Source organism: Centrocercus urophasianus, unplaced genomic scaffold, assembly GCF_019232065.1.
Source record: "Centrocercus urophasianus isolate 14NV4802_14NV808 unplaced genomic scaffold, USGS_Curo_1.0 seq_16, whole genome shotgun sequence".
Taxonomy (NCBI): domain Eukaryota; kingdom Metazoa; phylum Chordata; class Aves; order Galliformes; family Phasianidae; genus Centrocercus; species Centrocercus urophasianus.
The window spans coordinates 16,937,660-16,956,057 of record NW_024884711.1 but is presented as its reverse complement, the minus strand read 5'-3'; the positions used below and the strand labels follow the sequence as shown (position 1 = coordinate 16,956,057).

Sequence of the window (18,398 nt, the reverse complement as noted above, 5' to 3'; positions counted from 1 at the left end):
ACACACATATAATATATGTGTGTATATATATATACACATACAAAAGTATATATATATATACTTTTTAAAAATCAGATCCAGGAGTACAGCATGGAATATCTTCACTTGGCTCCTCTTTCACCAGAGGACAGGATTGTCCAGTTTGGAAAAACCCGGTTCTTTCCTAAGGTCCATGTAGGTTCCATTGCTCACCCAGGAGTCATCTTTGGATTTCCTATCAAAGATTAAACAGTTCTTTTTTAAATATAAAGCTTATCTTTTCTATGTGTTTGGTGTGTGATGCAATGTAGCATGCACTACATAGATACCTAATCCAGCCCATAAACCAGATGCAATGAAGCTCAGTTTAACATTGAAACAAGGCGATATAGCTTGGTGAAGCTAATTGGTATGTTTGGGTCTTGGGGAAATACAAAACGTCCTTGTTTTGCTCTCCTGTGTCAGTCCTTAGCACTGAAAACTGCGCTCCAGGTTTACTTCATGGTCTAGAATGCCATCAGGCAGCTTTGTATAAGCTTCTGTAAGAATATGGCTTTTTAAAACCTGAACTGTCATTGACTCTGTCCTGACTGAGATGGAATCTGAAAGTTTCCTTTTTCCTCTCTGAAGGTGGCTCACCACAGCTGTTACACAAGGAGAGACACAGCTCTCAATCAAGAAGCAAGGCTCATCATTCTTTGTGCTGTACCCCTGGATGCACCAATCTTTTTAATGTAGCGTGCAGCATTTTTGAAAAAAAAACAACAAATTAATCTATTAAGTAAACCAGAACTTGTGATTTATTGAAGGAATAAATCACTACTGAAAAGCAAAATGCATAATTCACATCTACTCTAATACTTGCTCATATTTTTGCTATACAGTAATAATATTTTTTATTCTGTTATTTAAACATATAGCACAAATCTCAGCTTTCAAATCCTCATCCTTATTTACATTCCTCATTGTGAATATACAGTAACATAGTACTAGACCTTGCTTCTCTTCTGTCTGTTTAGCCTCCTGGAAGGAAAGCGTGCCTCCATTTCATTAGCTCACCAGCTCTTCTGACAGGCAGAGGTCTAAGCCATTTTCTTTTTGCATCTATTGTAAACATTTCTGTGTTTCTCCAAGTCTTACTCCTCATTAGTACTGTGTCTATCTAGAAAAACAATTAGTATCCCAGATCTGTTAATTATGACACATTCGCCCATACAGCACTCATCTTGGGTCTAACTCTTTCACTGCATCCTGAACAGAGAAGCTGGAGGGCATAAGGCCGTGTTGTCACTAGCATTCATTCTTGTCTTTCAACAGCTGAAGTCCCCTATTAATTGATTTAGAACTGGAAGAAATAAAATGACCTCTAAATCACAATTCTCTTGCCATTAGATAGAGGAAATGTTCAAAACCAGCCCTGCTGCACAAGGCAGTCCCACTGAATTCAAGGTTCAGCAGAGCTAATTAAGCTAAAACCACCCACACTTCACCTTGCTTGAAAGAATCAAAGATGCTACATTCACTCCTCAGGCAAACCCAGACTGAGACCAAATACCATTTCCCTTTGGAGCAAAAATTTAAAACAAAAAAATCAGGGATATGGTAATAAAAAAGCATGTCCTGTATTCCTTAACTAAGTCTGGAGTGCTTCAGTATAAAAATCAAGAACACGGAAGAAACCTGGAAAAACCTGGAGCCTTCTTTATGGCAGATCAGAACCAGATCGATAGTAAACATTTCAATAAATGATGTTATATACAAATTGTTATATAATACCTGAAAAATCTAGGCTGATGCTCTAGATTGTTTTCTTCCAGCACCTTCCGTCGTTCTCTCTGTAGCTGCTCAATTCTCTGTTTTTGCATTTCAGCTGCTTCAATATTCCCTTCTTCTAGAAACCTGTACCACCAGCAGTGATAAAAAACATAATTAGTGCTTCAGTCCATTATTTTTGTTAGGTCCTCTAGAACTCCAGAATCTAATATCTACAGAAGACAGCTTGGTGTTTAAAAGATAAACTGTATCTATAGACAATAATTACATTACCAAAAAGCACTTATGGAAAGGTAACTGACAACAAGCTCGAAGTAATATTTGTATTAGATTCTTTTCCCTAAAAATTAGCAATGGTAGAATTCCTCCACAGAAAGAAGTTTCAAGAGTCTGAGGTTTCAGTTCTTCAAACACAGTATGCTCAACAAAGAATCCCTGAAAAGCTGTAACATCTTTGTAAAGACAGTCATCTAGAAACTGGAGCATCCAAAACCAGTTCCAGAAAACACTGGTCTATAATGACTAGACATCTCTTGATTAGTGATTAAAATTCTGTTTCAGATACAGAATTAATGTAGAAATGGGAACATTCTGCAGGTATCTAAACAAAGTAGCCTAAGCTTAGGGATAAAGTGAATGGACAGATTTTGAGGAAGATACTTAAGAGGAAAAACTTCTTACCTTTGGTCTGGTCTAAAGCGTGTGTCAGTGGATGGGAGCAGTGACCTTGTTTGCAGGTCCAGTTCATTTAACTCCAATGCAAACTGAGTAAATCCATACCACTGTTCATAGTCTTTAGGCATTGGATCTACAGCAGAAAAAAGAACATTTAGAATTCCAATTAAATGTTACTGTCTTTAGAAGGACAACACCAAATCCCCTCAGTCTTTTTCAAAACCTCTGAATCATGGCCTCAATTTAGGGGGAATAAGTTGAGTCAAAGCATAACAGTGATGAAACACATTCTACAATCATAGTGATTTTTTAAACTTCAGTAGGTAAAACCCCACAAGGTTTTGGAGAAACTTCAGATATGGTTCTCATTATGGAACTGAGCTATGTGTACAATCTTCCAAAGTTTAATATACATGAAAACCACCACAGTTCACACAAAATAAAGTGGTTTTTTTTGTTTGTTGTTTCTTCTTTGCTTTTAGAGTCCTCAATACTTTCTTCATAGCCAGATATGAAAAGGAGGGAGAATGAGGAAAATATGGGAAGCCATGGGATTAAGTTCCCAATATAATTTGAGTGATTTATTTTTCTGGTCTAAATTTTAAATCCTTGAAAAAATTCTAATATTCTTTGCAATAAGAAGTTGAGGTCTACTAGGTAGATTAAAATAGAAAATAGATATTCTCAAGCATATTCTAAGTTCTGTATGTTAGCCGTTCTGGTCACTAACTTGCTCTCCATATGCAATTTGGAGATGAAGTTGTCCCACAGTACAAACTTTCATGCCACTTCCCAAAGAGTCGATGCACAACATTCCCCGTTTTATCCATGACACTGCCTTCGATCTCATGTGCATTTGGATTCCAATACTTTGCCTAGAATCAAAAAGCGCACAAGAGATCAAGTGAGAGTGATATTGCCATGCTGTATGGTATTTTTTCTGAATTGAAAACTATTCATTTAGGTGCACATTACAATATCATACATAAAGAACTATGGTTATTACAACTATAAATTAGCCTACTAAAATGGGCTGTTGAGAATTGTATCTATTCTTCCTTTGTTAGGGGCAGCACTAGGTGAAGCACAGCTGACCTTAAACTTTGTCCAGTGACACATAACACTGATTCCTGATTTGGTTACCTAAATCCTCCCCAGATTTGCAGAAAAGGAAGAGAAGGAACTGTTACAGTGACCTCCATTTTAGCCAGTTTATAATATCGAATATATAAACTAGCAGTTTCTCCACCTCCAAAATCTACTACGACTCTGAAAATACATTACTGTACTTGGAATAAAATACCTAAAAAGATTACTCTAATGCTTCTTAGTAAAGCATACAGTATTCACAAAAAAAAAAGTAAGAGCAGGAAAATGATGATGCTCACTTTCTTTCTGCTGCTGAGTGCACCATGGTGCACAGGCATGCTGAAGTACTTACAGATAGACCATGCAGCCACGCAGATACAAGCTACGAAAAGCAGAGCCTTGCTCCAGCAAACAGATACAGAAAACTCAGGTTTAGGTAAGTTTCTTACAATGCTGAGCAAAACTGTTTCTCAGGTTAGAAATTCTGGCATTATTTTAGGCTTTCAATTAATTTTTCTTTTCTTGAAGAAGTTATCTACTGCCAAAAGTTAATTTCAATTTCAGTGATGAGGGCATTTCTTGAGGTAGTTATATATCAATGCCTTATCACAGAATCACAGAACTGTAGGGGTTGGAAGGGACCTCCAGAGATCATCGTGTCCAACCCCCCTGCCAAAGCAGGTTTCCTACAGCAGGTCACACAGGTAGGCATCCAGGCAGGTCTTGAACATCTCCAGAGAAGATATATTATCTTTATCTATTTATCTTTATTACCTTTATCTTTATTTTATCTTTATTATCTTTATCTATTTATCTTTATTATACTGAGGCAAAAGCTTTGAACAATACAATCCCTCACTTAGGCTCCTCCAAGCACCTGCAGAGGGGCTAGAAAAATGCACTGCAAGTGTAAGCACTGTAAGCTTACACCCTGTGTAAGCACTGTTTCCATAGCTGCTGGATGAATGCAACATAGCACATACCAATGGATTAGTAAGAGATGTATGGTAAATCTCTTTCAGTGGACACCTTGTGTCTACTTCTCTTGTCAAACATAGACTAAGTTTTTGATCATATTTCTTCCTTTCCTTCTCTCTTAATTTTTTTTTCCTGCGTCTCATCTAGAATCACCTGTGAAGGGTGTGCTTTTCTTTCTTGCCTGGCTCTACCTAGTAAGCTGCAGTTCATTTATAGTTCACAATTCTCAAAGAATCACAGGTAATTTCAGAACTGTCTGAAAACACAGTTTGTAAGCAGTTGAACTGAGTTTCAGCAGACAGCATCCACCCCCTGCTGCCTTTGCTGGATAGGACACTGCCAAAATTACTGTTACTGAAAGTCACCTTTATGAAAGTCAATTTGCAGTAACAAGTGTCGTCATTAAGATTTTTGATGATGATCTCTCCATAGTGTTCAATCCATCTTTGCCCACTTAAGATGTTATGGATGCAAGATGTCACCTTGTTCCATGCAAAATGGTCTCTAAAACTGTAACAAAATAGATACACGAGAAGTCTTATGCCATATTTAAGCTAGCTTATAAACTTCTGAAAAAAATTCAAAGAGAACTCAAAAGACAAAAAAATTATCAAAAACAAATTTTTTAAATAAAGCCTTAATATTCTTGAATACCTGTTTATTATTAGTAAAGCCTATGGCAACAATTCAAGTATTTTTTTCCACAGGGATACAAACGACACATGAAAAACACACGTGAATCAGAAAATTTTCCAGTTCATCAGCTCTAATGGGGATAATGGGTGCTAATCCATAGGTTACTTTACCTCTGAACCTTCACTCATATTCTAAAGACCTTGGAATGCACAGCTTAGTCTAGCTACTACGAACAAGAGAACACAATATCTTTTATACACACTGCCTTTCGGATACTTTATTGGGTTGTTTTTCTTCTTTCTTAAATTTGGCAGAATAATTAAATTTGTAGACTCTTTGGAAAACAAATTTAATTACAACAATACTTAACCCTTAGACCTATGTTTCTGTTACTATGCTGGATACAGGGTAGTTTTTGAGTGATTCTATTTATTGATCTATAACAGACACTTTGACAAGCCAGCATAGGAGCACTGTAGATTTTTATTTTTAAAAATCAACCTAAACTATAGTGGTTGTGAGTGCTTACTTCCTTGAACAATAAATACCAGGTATGCTACTGGTGCTATTTGTCACGATAATTATTTAAGCAGTGAGGACAGCTGTCAGCCTCAGCTACAGACCTAGACCCCATAGTGGTAGGGTCTGTACAAATGTAGACACAAAAGAGCAACAACCTCCCAACCTCAAATGCATATTCAAGCAAAAAAAACCCCCAAAAAAACCAAAAAAAAACCCACCTGCAGCTTCCTTTACCACACAGCTTTTCCATGTAACTAAAAAATGCACTAAGCTTGAAATTGAACCTAAGTATGAAAATACAAACTTTGCTTTTTCACCAAAGCATATGAAATTGATGGCTTTTATCTCATCATTGGTTTTATAACATTTGAAAGACGTACAGCTTGATCTTTGAAAGATTTAGAGCTTCCATTTTGTTATTTTTTTTTCCTCCCCTCTTTATTTTTAAACTAAATCTTAATCACCAATTCGTCCAAAGGTCTCATCTGCACAGTACAGGTTCTCATCTGCAAAAATGGAGCTTCAGTGCAGGTGAGCCTCTATGTTGTCTGTGTGTGAACAGCAACGCATGATCGCAGCACTTACGCTGGAAGAGTTACATGTGTTGTACCAATGGGAACAATTTCCATGGACTTTCCCCAGAATTTGTTTTTCCATCTTACATCTGAAAAAGGATGAGGGAAAAAGAAATAAAAAATAAAAGGCAGGTTTAGTCATTGGCATGCGTGAATCTACAGACATCTTGGCTCTACTTTAAGAAACACAAAATAACAAAGTGTAACATAATAAGGAGTGTTCAAAATAACGCTACAAACAATTAAGTGTTTATTCAAAATATTACTGGTTATTTAAATAGAAAAGCACCAGAGTTTTAAGAGTCGTCTCTTAAAAACATTTTCAAAAGAGAGGAATTTAAATAAGCTGTAGGCAGTGTACATTTATCTGTAATGCTTCATTCACTAATGCTAGTGAATGAATGCAGACATTTTCAAAAACCAAAAAGAAGATTCCAAATACAAAAATATAACTACCAACATCCACAGGGCAGAAAATCAGGTAGGGATTTAGTCTGACTTCCCCTGGAAGTTTAATTGGCCTTTTAAAATCTGGTCTGAATCAGAAGAACTGTCCAAGTCTCACATCATTTCCTCCAAAAAAAGAAGATGATAAATCTCAATGAAAACTTATAAAAATATCTTGAGGAAACTGTTAAATTAGCAATTCACTTCAAAGTGAAATAAACATGGACAGAGAAGCACAGCATAAGGGGTATGGAGTTAAATTAGGCTAGACAATCAGACAGTAACTTTCACAGTGACTTTAGTGCTTGCAAGGTAGTATCCTTGCTGTACAAGACACCAGCATCTCCAATTCTATTCACAGATTCATTTGACAATAAAGGAAAAAATCATCTCCAGTCTCAAAAAGATGCTAAGACGGAACAAAAACCAAACTACAGCTTCCAATGCAATTGTCCTTTGCAAACAGGTCCTACAAAAGCAGTGTTAGTTTCCTAAGTAAGGGAGAAGAGTTTCTGAAATAACTGTCCCTATGTTGAAACAGGAGCTAAGGTCACTCAGTATCTGGTGGAATGACAGCACTATTGTAGCAATGTAGCTGAGGGCTGTCTCCTTTCAGCAGAGGAGACTATATGATAAGTGGCAGATGTTTGCACAGACAGAACTTATCTTGTTGACAAGATACCTTTATGATTAACTTGATTTTGATCTTTCCACATAAGTTAATATAGCCCTGTAACAAGAGGCCACAGTATTCACAGATTACATTTACATTAGAAAAAAATCATTGTCTAGATCTCCAATAAGCTCAGCTAGACACATTCAGAAACACAACAAAAAACAAACAAAAACAAACCCTGCTGCACCCTGAGTCTTCTGGGCCACTGGGACCAGAACCTCAGTCTCTCTCTAATCGACCAGACTCTCAGTGCTTGTTTTAACAGAACAAATTAGTTCTCTAAGTGCATATTGCAATAGTTAAGTGACATTAGCTTTCCAAGATCTGTTAAAGAAATGTATCTTCAGTTTTTGAGATAGGCTGTTATCTAGCCTTGTATATACAAGCAAATGGATACATTTTTGGTCATCTTTGCTTTTCAGCTAAGAACAGGATTCTTGCTCTGTATCTGTTTACAAAGCAAAGAGTTAGACTAATGACAAAGCTGCAATTTCTGTTCAATACAATTCCACCTGTAATAGCTCTAATCAAGTCAGCAAAGCCGATCCTAATAGAATTAAAGGCTATAATATGCTACACAGCGAATTGACAGAAGTCTGGACAAAGGATTTTAACTGAGTTAAAAGGCATCGTTATGTCCTGTGTCCACTCCAAAAACATTGGATTGTTCAGGTATTCTAACTGGCTGACATCTTCACCAGACTTGTACAGCAAACAAAGCTCCATTGCACCATTTATTGGAAGACAATGTTAGTAGTGAAACAGCATGAAATTTGATGCACTATAATAATACTACAAGAGACAGACACGGTGAATGTGCTGTCCCTGCTGTTATACATATTTCTGGAAATTATCTTCAGAACAGAACTGCAAGATCTATCATGGCTCAGGATTCAATGCACAGTTTTCCAAGTTCCATTCTAGGTTGTCTTCATAAATATCTTGGGGTACAACTCTCCTTTTGTAAACAAACCTCTCACCAAAAATAAACAAATGAACAAAAAACCCAAGAAAATTATTTAACAGATTTTGAATACATGCACATAATTGTAATGGCAGAAGATCCAAGTAAAAAAAAATACCAGTAAGCCAAGGATTTCTTATAGCCATTCTGTTATGATTTAAGCAGAAAAATTCATCTTTTCCCTATTTCTGGATATTTCATGTTAAACATACAGTGCAATTATTATGAAGGCTGTGAAAGTAAATGATACTGAATATTTACCTTGCCAAAAAGCAAAATTCACAGATTCAGCATGACATGCAGAAATAGGTGGATGGTGACTGACCTAATAGCAAGACATGAAAGAAAGAAAAAAACAAAGACAAAAATGTTAACCCCTGAAAAGTAATTTTGTTTTGTTCTACCCCTTTTTTTTCCCCTTTATTTTTCATTCATTTATTCATATAATTCATTCATTTACAATTTGAACATTTACTTTCCTTTTGCAGTTGTTTCCTTAAGGGGGAGCCAGTGGGATTTGTAATGTACTGAGACCTAGGAAGCCTTGAAAGAAAAGGCAAGCACTGTTTAAAAGGCCTGTAAATTTGTTGAAAGAAATCTAACCACAGATTTTGTACATTGTCTCTAATGTAATATTTACACTTCATCTGAAAGCCTCATTCATATTTTAACAGAAGATGTGCTTTGAGAAGACAGCAAAAACGTAGAAATTACCAATCAAACAAACAAAAACCAAAAGGCCAAATGCTTCTATATAGTAGATCCTTACTAAACCCTGACTATGGGATGGGACAGCAATCAGCATCACTGAAGGGGACAAATGCCAGAGAAATAAAACCATGAAATTCCATCTAGCAATTTTAAGACTGCACAAGTGACACATCCAGTTTTTCTTGTGTGAAGCTCTAATCACACACACTGCATTTTATCAGCTTTGGGTAATAACAGCACATACATAACAATGCAAGGACTGAAAGAACGAAGTGAGCATTGTAAGTAAATAAATAAATATGTTATGCATACTGTTCAAATAAAATAGTAAATAATAAAGTGACTGCACAAAGCAAAAGCTCTCTACATTCACCCTTCTGGGTGAACAAGACTAAAATCTGACCAGGACCAATGCCTTGATGTGTAACAACTACTGTTCTTTTGACAAAGACACCTTTATTTTCAAATCAAGTTGCTAATTCCAACTATGAATTTCATTTCTTAATCATCCATATGACTTGAATGCACTTTTACTTTCTTCTTTGTTTCTCATTTTGCAAATTTGTTATTTTATGCAGTTCTCCCTGACCAACCTTCACATGGTTAAAAAAGAAATCAAGTAGTACTGATTACTCTCAGCTACGCCCTAATCCACTGAGAGCAACACTCTCTTACATACTGTGTTCAGATTAACCCCAGATGTCACTATAATTCCCAGGTTAAACTTGGCTCTCACTTAAACTGTGATAATTCCAGAGTAAGGTCATGGAGCTAAGTAGAGCTATTCTGAACATATCCTAATAACAGAACAGATCTCTATAATTTTATACATTCTACTTCTCTATTTCACACGTTACATGGTACCTGCACTAACAAGTTATCTAGAGTAAGCATCAAAATGCTTGCTCAAACAAGCAATAACTAAGAGCTCCTGATGCAAAAAGAAATAGTCGATGCTTGCAAGCTGTATGAAATTTCTTTCCTCCTATACCACCCTCCCTTCAAATATTCCTCCACCCCATAATAATACAGTAAAACTTTATCACTCATGTTACATACTGCACATATTTGAACAACAGTTATTAACAGAACAAGAACACTCATATTTTAAAAATCTCCTTTAGGAAAAGTAGCCTTTGTAGTGATTTGTCTAATATTTAGGGGAAAATCATCTCCTTTAATTCAAACTTACATTAAACTAAGTTCCAAACTTTATTATCTGCTTTGCTACTCCAATTTGACGTTACACTGGTGACTTAAAACTAAACACAATAAAGATTCAGACACATTGCTTGAACTTTAGACTTGATTCTTGCTTTGACTGTTCTGCTTTTTTTTCCTTTTTTTTTTCCACTTGTCTGTGATCCTTCCTAGACTAAGGAAAGATTACACAGTGCAGCTTCTTGTCCTCTGTAAAACATGATGTACAAAGTGCATCAGAAACACTTTTCATTTAATAATAGAAGTCTCTTACGAGGCTTTCACTGATCAAATTTCTAGGCTGCACAGCCTTGCCTACTTTAATTTTCTAATTTTTGTTGCAATGTCTAGACAGAATAAGACAGCTTTCAATCCTTAAATTCTGACAGGAACCAAATTCTTCAAATTCTACCTCATTTTAACTTATGTCTCAAGCTTAGCAATTTTGGTATCCGGACTGGTTCAAATATTATATATTTTTTACCCATGCTTAATAACCATACTACAGGAAGGCTATTTTCAGCAACACGCAGACCTTGATGTGCTGTATACATCCTTCAGCTACTAAGCCGTGGTACCAGATTTGACAGGCTTAGCCCACAAAGTATTTGGACAGGGAGTATTTGGACATAGAAAATACTGGTGGTTGATCAACTCATGTGAATGAAATATTTGCTGTAAAAAAGACAATTTGTTATGAAAATTTTAAACAATTGCACACAAAAGAACATGACAAGAACATAAAGCCTTTTGTAGCGATCAGATTTCAGAATGAGAAACTTAAACAAGTTACCTAGTTACTGGAGTAACAGCCTGCCAAGCCTTTGCTTCTGACTGTCAGCAACTGATTGTCACATTCCATCCTAGCGTTTGCTGCCTTTCCTCAATAAACAAAGCCATTTCCTTCATTTATAATTCTATAGCATCCCTTGAGTTTTGCTGGGCTAAGGTGATGCAGAGTAATGTATTTTGCTATAGCTCTGGGGGATACCAGCCATGCATTCAGAATTAAGTAGTCTATCAAATAGCAAAAGTAAATGTTGCAGCATACAGTACCTGTTCTGCAAAGAACTGGAAACCCTTATCTTCACGAATACATTCATAGGTTTCTCCAAGAACAGGATTAAATGGCTTGCTTCCAGCTCGGTAGTAACTGGATGCATATGCAGATACTGCAAACGCAGCTATATATACCTGGAAATAACACACAGAGAATTCTGATTACTTTATCACAATCATGCACTTTTTTTTTCAATAGATTCAGACTTAACAGAGAATACAAACAAAGGCCTTATCCTGATATCACCTATTTCTTTTTTCCATTATTTGCAGACTACAAATGTGTATGCCTCCTCCTGGGAGTTAAGCATTAGTTCATACATTATAGAGTTTTTCAGTTTTCAATGAATCATTCAAGAGGCCAGTGATAGAGTTAATAGGATCAAACTTCACAAATTATTTGACTGAAAACAGTGTCTCTGAAAACAGTTTGAAACAATTCAGTATTTCGGAACACACAGAATTGAAAGCAGTAAACTTAAAAACCACTGACAGATTTTGTATTGTAATTGGCTTTTACAGTTATGGTCTGTTATTCTATGGATCTACTCGCTATCCTTTCCCTAAATATGGCACAGGAAATACTGTGAGAGTTTTCACAAAATTTGCTACATTCAATGCAACTTGTACAATTTTTCTTCCTTTTCATTTCCTTTTCCACGTTTTATGAGAGTAGTGTGTTCCTTTCACAAATTCAGAAACTGACTTAATAAATGAGCTATTCTGAAGCAAAATGTTGCAATTACTATACAACAGTTAACAATAATTTTACCTCAAGAGTTTTTCAGAGTCAAAGAATACTACATTCCAATTCAATTTCCAGATGCTTAGGTGTGGGAAGGAGCAAAGAGACTTATTTGCATTCCTATGCAAAGACCTCCTGTGCATTTTCTTTTAACGCTTATTCTTAACAAAAACAAAAAACGAGTTCTATGCAAAGAACAAATTAACAGCCACACCCTGCAGCAGAAATGCTAAGTCATGGCTCCAAGCAGTAATTGAGCACTTGGTAGGAAAGCAGAACCAACCCAAGGGAACACAGGTGCAAGCAATGCACCTAAGTGAGTGGAAGGATACACCCCTTCCCAGATCTCATTTAAAGGTTGGCAGTGGAGGTAAGGGTATCTTGCTAGAGACCCCTGCATAGTTGAGACCTTCTAAAGGTAAGTGTGGTTTTCCTTTATCTCTGTGATGCTGACTATTGCATTTGAGTAAACCCTCGCCTGCTGCAACCTAGGACCTTGCTATTTTGCTGTCATTACTATGCTCTCCATTGTATTACACTCTCTAAATCCCAATGACAGACACAAAGTTATGATCCTGGTAGAGTTGGAGCAAGTTCTTTTTGAGCAGTATTTATAATGTAATTAATTACATTCATTAATAGTCTCATTTTAAAGTAAGAAATATTGATCAGAAGACTTAATTTAGTGTATGGTACAATCCATCTCTTCTATTTAAGAGAATGTAGTGAGCTTTAAAATCTTTTATTTATAGGCATACACATTAAGTAACTCTTGTGAATCTAGAAGCAAACAACTGAAATAAATTTTCTCTTGTTATCTACCAAATTCAGGATTCTATGTTAGTGGAAGATGACATCAATATAGTAATCAACATACATAAGCAGTGCCTAGTTTTGAGTTCCTGACCACTTTGTAGCACCTTCAGAATTACAAAAAATCAGCTGATAAAACAAATGGAGCTCACTTAATTGACACAAAGCTATCACAGTAGGGCAGGGCTGGAAGACCCACTATCTACCATGGAGAACTGCTTCCAAATTAGGCAACTTCACATTATAAAGATATATAGTATTGTAATTTCCATACTCATGAGAGAAGCATAATAGTTCACTCCTCTGCTCCAAGTTTTTCTTCTTGGAAAACTAGAAGAGGAAGGAGGAAGAAAAGATACAAACCAGATTTCAACTTGTACTTCACTTAATCTTGCAGGATAAGGCACTTCAGGAGATACACTTCCTTAACAAAGCAAAAGGAATTAGGCAGAATAAAAATTAGTGGGTACACAAGCTGGAAAACAGTGGAAATTGGAAAAAAGTGGAAACAAACACAGACAGGAGCCTGCCTTTCTCAGCTGGATGGAAAGAAAAATGGAGTAGAATGCCTTCATGTATTTGACAGATTATTATTTTTTTTTTTTTTACATTGTACTCTCTTCTGCTTGTACTGATTATTATTAAGAATCTTAAGTGTTTACCATCCGTTCAAATGGGTTGGGTGTATGAGCTGCTTTATCTAGTAGCTCACTGTATTCCAGCTCCTCGCAGAGACGCTGAAGGGTGTTAAGTGGCTCATTCAATTCCACAGGCATGGCCACTTTGGAGAGATCCTTTCCTATGTTGTTTCTTAAGATATTCCATAGGCTGATGTTACTAGTATTGGGACATGGAGCTGGTAAACATGTTCTCCTTTTAGAATGACATCCAATTCCACTTTCAGAAATACAGTCTGAAAATAAATATGCAGAACGAGTTAATATGTCATTTACTTACTTTTTATCCCTCTTACAAATATACATTAAGATGTAACTTTTTTTTTGTCAAAACCACCTTTCACTCTCACATTTCATTCAAATAACTTCACCTGTGGTTTAAAGATAGGCTGCTACAAAGGGGTAAAGAATAAACATCACTTTAATATCTCTAAGTTAACTGACGGTAGAAAAGCCGCGTGAAAAACTACCTCCTTTCCCTTAAAGGCTAGGAGAGAGACTCAGGCTTTCTGCTGAATTTGAAAGAGTAAATATTATTGCTGTCTTAGTCGTAACAGAGATAGATTCCTATCTGTTTAAGTGACAAAAAACCTCCCTCCCTGACAGAGCTTCAATTAAGTTGCCACTTCCCAGAAGACAAGGAATAAATTATAGATCCAAGCACCAAAGTAACTCCTATCTATTTTTTTTTTTTTTTTTTTTTTTTTTTTTTTTGATACTGCTTCCAAGGAAATCTACTGTGGCACAGATTTACATGAAGGCTTTCCTACTGTGCTTGCCATAGCACTGAGCATTTTAAAAATGTTAAACCACATTGACTTTTAGATACACCCATGTATTGCTTATTTAATTGCATATATTGCTTTCTACCTGCTTAACAGGTAGAAAAACTGAAGCAATTTTGGAGCTTAGGTTTGCTAATATTTAAAAAAAAAAAAAAAAAAAAAAAAAAGACTCAACCATAAGAATACCTGAGGTGGCCAGAGTTGTCAAAGCAGTCAGACCAGAATAAATAGTTGAAGGTGTGCAATGAAGTTGCATCTATTGAATTAAAATAGAGCTATGAGCTTCTGCAACAGGTACTTTGCTTAGTTATACATCAATTTTGATTCAGATGAGATTTTGTCAGATGGATAAGATTTCTCTCTACAGTGTAGTTTGCCCACTCCTAATGAAAAGAAATCCCCTCTGGTTTGCAAGACCTGTGGAAAAACAGCCACAACAACACTGAAGGAGACTAAGACACCTGACCTCCTGCTTGGATCAGTGACTTTTCAAGTCAGATTGGACCACTGCTGTCATCTGGTCTGACTTTTGACAGTGCAGTGGACAAAAGATTTTTATCAAAACCCCACAATTCATAACTCAGCGAAAGCCCGTGTAGGGAAAAAAAGGTACCCAGTTTGCAATGGGAGAGAGAGACTGACCAAGGCACAGAAAAAGGTATCAGAAGTACACAGAGGTTCTGCTCACACAGCATAGTTTCAGTGGTGGTCCTTGTTACAAGATGAACACAGCTACGTTCTTAGTTTTCTAAGATTCAGATTACGAGGAAAAGAAAACCAATCCTGTATTTCAAAACATCTTCATTTTTAAAACAGTTACAAACAGATCTCCAAACACGTTAACTACCCGAATATAAAGGGATCCACTCATCCTTGGAGATGATCAGGTAACACTTGCAAGTGTTACTGAATGTAACACATAGATGAAGCGGGAAGAAGATTGTGATTAGATGAAATGCTCTGAAAGCACAAAGCTAATTAGTTTATTATACCAATTCTTCTGCCTCCATTTTTTTTATTATCTCTAATTAGCAAGACTGTTAAATAAGTGCACCCAGTAACAAGCCTGTCATAATTAAAACAGGCAGAGAAGAAACTTGTATGGTCAGGCATGAGGTGTGACAGTAAATAATTGACATGTTCTTTTAAACAATAAAATCTACTAAAAATGACAAATTTGAACATGGTTGTTATATTGAAGCACATTCATTTCTAGAGAAAAATGAAATGAAAAAGCAACCAAAAGCAGTAAGCCTTACTAGTTTGAAAAAGCCTGTGGCCATGAAAGATCTGAAAAGGAGCTGAAATTGAGAGGACAAGCACATCGGTGTTTCTCTGCTGATACTGAACCACCATCCTGTTTAAACAATGGTGCCTTGGCCCTTTTAATCAGATTAATCAGAATGTGCTGCTCAAAAGCAGTCTGAGGTGATAAGAGGGGGAAAAGACCACACAAGCTGTCTATATCACAATCTGTAATATCAAATGTTTTCTAACAAAACGCAAAAAAATACCTCAAACAAGAAACAAATTCCCAAAACATGATATCATAAGACCCTCAACTTACCTAAAGTTTGTCTTTCATTCTCTATGTCATTACTTAGGTTATCTTCTGAGACATTATCACTGATATCACTTACGTATGAATCATCATCTGATACCTATGTGCAGGATAAGATATGTTACTCACTAACATACCCATTAAAGTAATTCCACGTGCACACAAATTGTTACTTTTTGCTGCAATTAATATTTCTTGTAGATCCAAACTTTTTAAGCTGTATTTCAGCATTGGAGAAAAGTACTAAGTGGACCTCAGAATTAAATACTTTGGGAATTATTACCATCAGCGATAATTCAGTTTTTTATCTTAGTGAAAATGTGCTTTATTCTCTTGGTCTCAGAGCTAGAAGGGCTTTCACCACATCAAACACCAAGAATTTAGGGGGTCCTGGAGAAGTGAGCTATTAAGTTTTAGTATCTGTAGTCTTGGCCCCAAGGTATACCTAAAGGGCAGATATATTTATATTTCTGTGATAGAATTTCCTTAGCTCTTGCACGATGACTCAAGACAGATCATACAATATATGCAGTGTCTGCATATGAGCTACCTGTTTGCCATTTTCCTCAATGTGCATATAAGACTTTTCCACAATAATTTTTTACATTCAACTGTAAAGAGATAACAAATGAACACAAGCAGCATAGTAACTTATTTTTGTCAAATCATCTGATGTGCAATTAGCACACTGAAAGACCACATGTTGAGTAGCAGATAATGAACTAGATAAGAAAAGTGTCAACCTTAAAGCTCAGACCTCATTTTCTGAAGAACTAGCAGACAGTAGGACTTCCTGTGCATCAAAAAATTCTGTAAGAGAGTCAGCAATAGACAGTCTGCTTTCATTGGAGATCTGGTGAACCAGACCTCTGTTTTCTTCTCTTGAATTTTCCTGTTCAAAAGAAATACAAAATGTTGAGAGGAAGAATACTACAAATAGCATTCATGCATATAAATCCAGTCACATAAGTTAAAGGGTTGTAGAACACCTGGGAGAAGATTGCACATGCTCCTTTTCCAACTTAGTGAAAGGTAGCATGTTCTGAGGAGGGTATTTAAAACCAAATGAAAATAGACTAAAAAAGAAAAAAAAATCTACAATTCAGTAGATCAGTTCATACTGTGCCATGTACTGCTTCCTCTGACAAAAAATGTGAAAATGCATTGATTTTTGAGAGGTTCAGACAGATATGTATGCAAGTGTATCACTAAGAAATCCCCACAAAGGAGAAAGTTCCAACTTTTTTTACTACATGCTGGATTCTCGTTCTTCGCTGATCTTAATAAACTTACTAGTTTTCTCTTTCTCTGGCCTTGCTTAATGCAAGTCTGGTCAAGCAGTAGCACACAAATTCAGAGGGGTGAAGTTATTTTCTATGCAACAGCAATGTTTTCCTGACTATCTCCACTTGGCTATCTTCCTTGCTATGCTTCAGAAAGCTTCATATTCACACCCAAGAACTGTGTATCAACTCAAGCCAGCATATTATCAAAGCTGCATCAATGATATTGCTTTTGCTGCTGAAGTTCTGTTTGTACAAAATGTACAGATTTCATGACCTCCACCTGCAGGAACCCCAAGTTCTCTCTATAGGTAGTTGGTATAAGCAGAGTTGCCAAATGTAGTATAGCAAAGGTGGGACTACCAGTGAGTATTGGTAGTTCCCTCATAGCTCCATCCCTACTAAGGAATAAGGCTGGCTGGTCCAAATTAGCATATCAGCTGCTCTCAAGCTTCTTTCTGTACGTGATGCATTCTTGTAACCATGGCTGCCCTTGCTATCATAATTTTGTAGGAATTGCAAAATTAAAAAAATTTTAGAGCTTTACTTTCAGAACTCAATGAATTATCTGGGAAGTCTGTAATCAAACTGACAAATCTTTTGAGGCTTCTCTGTTGGTTTTACTACAATATAGAATGTTATTCACTGTGTGCTGATAATGGTGACATTGATAAGTTTGGTTTGTTACTTACAGAAGATTTCTGCTTTTTTTTTTTTTTTTTTTTTTTAAATTGTATAATCCCAGTAAAGCCATAAGAAAGAAGTAACCTCAAAATTGACTCTTCTGGGGGAAGGCAGTTACATTGGCCTGCAAGTCAAAAAAAAATTTCCTATGTGCATGAAGAGTGCAACTGGGATTGTTTCCAACTCTATTTTGAATCTCAGAAGCAAAATGAGCAGAAGAGGCTCATAAAAGAACATTTTGTTTTTATATTTAATCACATGAGAGCTTCACTTTGTTCATGTTTCAATTGTGGCATGATGAACTGCACCATAAATGACTCAAAATATAAAGTAAATGTTCATTTTATGCAAAGGCTTGAAAAACTAGTTAATACTGCTTCAATTTCCACAGGCCTATCATAGCAGCAGATATTTCATCTAGAGCCAAGCTTTGTGCAGTGACCTCACAGCAACAGTACTGTATTGCAGTCCTCAGACAATCTAATATGAAAATTTTCCAGTATAAATGATTTTTGTCTGTAAGTTCCAGAGGGATTTCATCAACAAATGCCCTAAAGGACATAAAA

The 18,398-nt window shown here is 36.1% G+C and overlaps 1 protein-coding gene across 10 annotated transcripts in view; it reads right to left on the bottom strand.

Annotated features, from left to right (window-relative positions):
• Window positions 1-2: 2 nt before the first annotated feature.
• Window positions 3-18,398, bottom strand: part of OSBPL3 (oxysterol binding protein like 3) — an 85,519-nt gene continuing 67,123 nt past the window's right edge. For all 10 annotated transcript variants that reach the window (XM_042817285.1, XM_042817284.1, XM_042817283.1 and 7 more), the window contains 11 exons: window positions 16,623-16,757; window positions 15,872-15,965; window positions 13,505-13,755; window positions 11,282-11,419; window positions 8,576-8,639; window positions 6,238-6,316; window positions 4,860-5,004; window positions 3,158-3,302; window positions 2,434-2,560; window positions 1,756-1,878; window positions 3-214 (listed from right to left, as the gene is read on the bottom strand). In XM_042817285.1, the coding sequence (XP_042673219.1) occupies window positions 118-214; window positions 1,756-1,878; window positions 2,434-2,560; window positions 3,158-3,302; window positions 4,860-5,004; window positions 6,238-6,316; window positions 8,576-8,639; window positions 11,282-11,419; window positions 13,505-13,755; window positions 15,872-15,965; window positions 16,623-16,757 (1,398 nt within the window). In that variant the 3' untranslated portion in view covers window positions 3-117. The remainder of the gene's footprint in view (window positions 215-1,755; window positions 1,879-2,433; window positions 2,561-3,157; window positions 3,303-4,859; window positions 5,005-6,237; window positions 6,317-8,575; window positions 8,640-11,281; window positions 11,420-13,504; window positions 13,756-15,871; window positions 15,966-16,622; window positions 16,758-18,398) is intronic.